The following is a 5,873-nucleotide window of genomic DNA, read 5'->3' as shown; positions in this document are numbered from 1 at the left end:
GACGAGACATGAGACGAGACGAGAGACGATACACGAGACGAGACGAGACACGAGACGAGACGAGACACGAGAAATGAGACGAGACACGAGATGAGACATGAGATGAGACGAGAGACGGTACGAGAGACGCGACATGAGACGTGATGAGATGTGAGATGAGACATGAGACGAGGCGTGATGAGTCGTGATGAGACGAGTCACGAGACGTGATGAGACATGAGACGAGACACGGGACGAGACATGAGACGTGACGAGATGTGAGACCAGACGTGACGMGTCGTGACAAGAYGAGACATGAGACGTGACGAGATGTGAGACGAGACGTGAGACGAGGCATGAAGAGTTGTGATGAGACGTGAGACGAGACACGAGACGAGACATGAGACGAGACATGAGACGAGACGTGAGACGAGACGAGTCGTGACGAGACGAGACACGAGATGTGACGAGATGTGAGACGAGACATGAGACGAGACGTGAGACGAGACGTGACGAGACGTGATGAGTCATGACGAGACGAGAGACGTGACGAAACGTGACGAGGTCACTGAGAGGAAAATAAACCCTGATCTCTGTCTGCAGGCATCATGGGCCTCCAGTGGGCCAAACACCTGCGCGGCGCCGTCAGAGTCACCATAACGGACATCAGCGACATCTGCGTCAAAATGATCAAAGAGAACTGCGAGCTGAACAACATCCGAGTGGACGGGGGCCAGCGAGGCCCCCGGGGGCCCAACAGAGGGGGCAGTGAGGCTGATACGGGCCCCGTCGCCACGGTGGAGGTATCCAAGATGGACGCCAACGTCATGATGCACCTGCGGCCATTCGACTACATGTAAGTGAGTCGCTGTGATGTGGAAGTCATTTTGTTTTTATGTTATTATTTCAAACAAAAAGACAGTTTCAGTCAAAAATATTCAAAGTTTTTTGTGAAACATATTTATTTTCACAGAAATCTTTGGTTGAATCTAAAGTTCAAATGTAGAAAATTAAAACACTCTAGGTTTTTGGCTGAACTCAAAAAAGTTTTGAACTCAGAGAACATAAAGTAAAGGGGCGGGGTTAAGGAGGAACTATGTAAGACGTGTCCTTATTGGTTAGTGTGCAGGAAATCACTTCAGTCCGTTCACTTTGGTTTGATTAAAACGTTTAGTTCTGATAGAAACTTTTCATTTTGATTGAAACTTTTCATTTTGATTGAAACTTTTCGTTTTGATTGAAACTTTTCGTTTTGATTGAAACTGTTTTTACGTTTGAATAATAAAAACCAAAGGACCTCCATATTGTGACAGGTCCCAGGTAGAAAATGTCTCTCAGGTAAACAGGTTTCCTGCTGACTCACTTCCTCCTGCAGACACCTGGACCCGTTCGGCACGGCTGTGAACTACCTGGACGCTGCCTTCAGGAACGTGCGTAACCTGGGCATCATCTCGGTGACGTCCACAGACACGAGTTCCCTCTACGCCAAGTCACCCAACGTCACCCTGCGCCACTACGGCTGCAGCATCGTCCGCACCGAGTACTACAAGGAGCTGGCCGCTCGGATGGTCGTAGCCTCGGTGGCCAGGTGAGGGGGGCGGGGTTTGACACGCAGGGGGCGTGGTCTTTAAACGGACCCTCGTCTGAACACCTGCTTCCTTCTGCAGAGCGGCGGCGCGCTGCAACAAAGGCATCGAGGTGCTGCTGGCCGTGGCCGTGGAACACTTTGTGCTYGTGGTGGTGAGGGTCCTCAGAGGTCCGTCTCAGGCCGACGAGTCCGCCAAGAAGCTCCGCAAGCTGGTCCACTGTCAGTGGTGTGAGGAGAGGGTCTTCCTCAGACTGGGCAACATGATGGACGGTGAGCTGCTGCACCTGCGTCTTCCTACTCATTAACATCAGCTGAAGATCAGCCAGGGTGTCTGTGGGTCCTTGAAAACTCTTGAAATGTCTTATATTTATAAAATGAAGGGTCCTTAAAAGTATTGAATTTRTKAATAATGTGTAAGTTAGTCTTACGTTACTCAAGGGTCTTAAGTTTTGTCAGGTAGGACAGATTTAACTTCTTCGTCTCCGCTGCTGATTTCCTAAAAAGGTGAGGAGGAAAAAACTAAATATTTGGGACTGACGCTGCTTTCAACCAATAAAGAGAGCCAGAGTCACAGTTTGAGCCAATCAGAGCAGAGCAGGGCGGGTCCTGCAGAGAGACAGACTGCAGGAGGAAACATGGTTTTCTCTACTTTTCTCCAAGATGACGCATCGACCCGTTTAACAGAACTGCCCGTCACCCTGTGAAGGTGAAGTGATGTAAGAAATCATTAAACATTTAAGAATTAAAAACTGTGTTCACACATGAGCAGTCCATTTCAACCGGTGCGATACCTGAACTGGTACACCATTACCCCACCCCTCCTCCTGACCCGAGCCCCGACCTGCCCGGAGTTTWGTATCTAAAGTCTGACTTTGTATGAAACATTAATGTGTTGTGAGCTTCATCGTTACCTTACAGACGTGTGGAAGTTGTGGCTCTGCAGCGCTCAGACTGTTTTCTCTCAGTCAGGGGGGAGGCAGCTGCTGCTTTCATCTTTTTCATGTTAAAACATGAACTTTTACAGCAAAGACGTGTCTCTGTTTAAATTTTATCTTCCTTAAACTCACAAAGTTCTCTCTGTGGGTCAGTTTCAGCTGGTCGTAGTTTATCATAAATATCTGTTATTTCTACAAACAATAATAAGGTGTTTGGATGTGCAAACCTTTCATATATTTCAAACTAAACTAAGAGGTAACTGTACTGTGATCAATATAATTCATACAACATCAAATATGAAAAATAAACAGTATTAAATGACTTCATGAATTATGATCCTGTATTCTCTTGGAATTATAGACATTTTAGGATAGAAATTAATAAAATATATAAAAAATATTTTTTACAAAGAATTTTCTGTAAACTTAAATGACTTCATAGTAAACTACAGAAAATTAATTAAAAAAAAACCTCACTTCTGAATGTTGTTGGTCTTCATGCAGGGTAAAGTATATTTATAGGTAGTTTCCTGATATTTTTTGTGTATAAAGATATAACTGGACATTAAGACACAATTAAGGCCCAAGTATTCAGTAAATATATTTTTATTGGATGTTTCCAACCAAATAACTGCACCTGTACAATCCAGCTGTGAACCAGAGAGCAGTGAATATCTTTATATTCACTGTGTTTCACTGAGTGACACACGGGTAATTAATACAGCACGGTTCCCCAACGATATGTCTCTTTATAGTTTTTTCAGTCGTAAATTTCATACAAGGTAGTATTGAAAAGGTCTTAAAAAGTCTTAAATTTGAACCTGCAKATACCCTGTCAGCTAAAGATCAGCYGAACTTTATTTTAAACAAACTGTATCATTTACAATGATATAAAAATAAAGTTTTACCTGCAGCTGAAGCAGGAAAATCATGTTTTTGATGATGTTCTGTAGCAGAGGTCGTTGACCTTTACCTGTGTGTTTCAGACACGCTGCCCTGTAACTGTCATGGAAGTCTGCCTGGAAAGACCGCCGTGCATCTGGGCCCTCTGTGGTAAACACACACACACACACACACACACACACACACACACACACACACACACACACACACACACACACAGACAGTGCTCTTTGTCTCTGGCTGCAGGTGCGGCCCTCTCTTCAACACAGGCTTCCTGAGGAGGATGCTCTCTGCAGCCGTGCAGCACAGCATGGACGACATCCAGCCGCTCGTCAAGACCCTGATCTGCGAGTCCGAGTGCACCCCCCTCAAGTCTCTGGTCCACGGGTCGTCGGCTCTCACCAACCAGGGTAAGGGTCCCGGCTGTGTCCCTGTGTGCTGTTGGCAGCTTGAAACGCTGAGTCTTGTGTTTCCTCTGCAGTGGAGTGTGGCGTCGTCATCAAGACGTTACAGAGCGGCGAGGAGGCGGGGCCACCTGATCCTGCAGGTGAGTTGGTCCTCGTTGTTTCATCTTGTTGGAAAACACAAAGTTTACAGATTATAAACCTGTAAAGATCCACAAAAGAGGGTTAAACCTTCAGAATAAACTGGTGTAMTTCCACACAGATCCAGCAGGGGGCAGTGTCGCCTCATTTCTGTGTGTTTACAATAAAACTTAGATTTTACTGCATTTATCAGCTTCTGATGGTTTCCTCTCAGCAAACAGACACTTCCTGTTCGTTCAGTGTCATTTCTGATCTTCCTGCAGGGAAGAGGAAGAGCGGGGAGGACTCTGGGAACGTTGTGAAGAAGCTGAAGCCCGATGCGTCTCTGGAACATCCAGCTTTTTACTACAGCATCCACCGGCACAGCATCAGAGGCATGAACATGCCCAAGTGAGTGACCTTTGACCTCAGGGGGGCCTCTCAGACACAGGTCTGCAGCYCGGAGCTGAAAGATGAAAAACTGTCAGCTGAATGATTAAAACAGCAGCTAAAAGCTAAAAACAAAAAGCTTAAAGGGTTTAAAGGGCCTGTGACATCAMATTTTTGTAATAAACATRAATGCATTTTTGGAAAGAMAACATTGAWAACATRTTRCAAAACAAATTTCAYGYCGCTGARATGAACAGTTGTTGAGATATTTGCATGTGAAGAAACAGGAAGTGATGTCARAGGGGAATGTCTGCATGTAAACAGAGCGTTGTTACAAAAGCTAACAACACAGACTGTAGAGAAGAATCTGATGTTTCTTTAGATTATTTTGAGTCTCTATCAAAGAGAGACGAAGAAGAGTTAAAGTTTAAATAATTTTGTTTTAATAAAAAAAGACCAGTGAGTTTATTTTATTAATGAGTTCCTCTTTGATGTCACTTCCTGTTTCACTTTGGCTGAGCCAAATTAAAAGGAAAATGGGCCATTAATGTGACAAAATGTGTAAAATCATGTRTTTTATGACAATTTTCTTAAGAGTAAAGATGTTTTCTTTGACTTTTTGTATTTGAAGGACAGACATGTCACAGCACCTTTAAAGGACTTTTTAAAACTTTATTCATTTCTTTAAAAATAACAAAATAAATTTATATACAATAAAAATACAAATCACAAATAAAATGATAAAATTACAACACAATAAAATTTGAATAAGTTCTATAAGAGAGAAAGCTGAAGTTACAGCTGAACAGCTAAAAAAAGCTGAAAGTAGCTGAAGTTTTCCCTCCGACATGGTTGAAGGAAATCCAGGGAACAACGGAGCGAAAGCTGACTCAGCATTTTATGGCTTTTATCTCTGCTGACTCGACAGTTTTTTGAACTCCTCCACAGGCTGAACAAGTTCCTGCAGTACCTGATGGAGGCCGGCTTCAGGGTGAGCCGGACCCACTTCGACCCGACGGGGGTCCGGACCGACGCCACGCTGCAGCAGTTCCAGTCCGTCCTGTCCAAGTACAGCGTCCCCACGTACACCAACGCTGCCACGGCCACGCAGGCCAGCGTCAGCTCCTCCAAGGCGCCCTGAGGGGGGCGGAGCTTCAGACCCCGCCCCCTGTCTGCCTGCACTGATACAAGCACAGCAGAACCGCTGAGTTTCACCTGATTTTAGCTATTTATTTCTTTAAAAACAAGCAGCTTCTCTTTCTTTTTTAACCTGTTTTCTTATTCAAAGAATAAAATCTTTCTGATGACCAGAAATATTTCAGTTTTTTATTTCCCGCGCTCAGCTGATCCGTTTCTGCTCAGATAAATCAGCTCGTCTGCAGCTTCTGGTGATTTATTTATAAAAACTGTTTTTATCTCAGTTTGGCTCCTTCAGCTACAAACATGATCATGTTTAAACAGTCACTACAGCTGTTTTAGMTGTTCTTACATCAAAACATTCAGCTCCGTCGCCTTTTTGGTTCTTGTCATTTTTTTACATACAAAACATATTTA

General features: G+C 44.1%; 1 protein-coding gene across 1 annotated transcript in view; it reads left to right on the top strand.

Moving 5' to 3' along the window:
* Window positions 1–5,633, top strand: part of trmt1l (tRNA methyltransferase 1-like) — a gene marked incomplete in the record, with an annotated part of 8,639 nt that extends 3,006 nt beyond the window's left edge. Inside the window, 8 exon segments of the mRNA XM_013999552.1 lie at window positions 583–835; window positions 1,355–1,567; window positions 1,647–1,837; window positions 3,489–3,555; window positions 3,652–3,815; window positions 3,887–3,952; window positions 4,214–4,340; window positions 5,268–5,633. Of these exon segments, the coding sequence (XP_013855006.1) occupies window positions 583–835; window positions 1,355–1,567; window positions 1,647–1,837; window positions 3,489–3,555; window positions 3,652–3,815; window positions 3,887–3,952; window positions 4,214–4,340; window positions 5,268–5,460 (1,274 nt within the window).
* Between the last annotated feature and the right edge of the window lie 240 nt (window positions 5,634–5,873).

This window comes from Austrofundulus limnaeus, unplaced genomic scaffold (genome assembly GCF_001266775.1).
Source record: "Austrofundulus limnaeus strain Quisiro unplaced genomic scaffold, Austrofundulus_limnaeus-1.0 Scaffold2341, whole genome shotgun sequence".
NCBI classification, from domain to species: Eukaryota; Metazoa; Chordata; class Actinopteri; order Cyprinodontiformes; family Rivulidae; genus Austrofundulus; species Austrofundulus limnaeus.
Note: the sequence above shows the minus strand (reverse complement) of the source record. Positions and strands in the feature narration are given on the sequence as shown.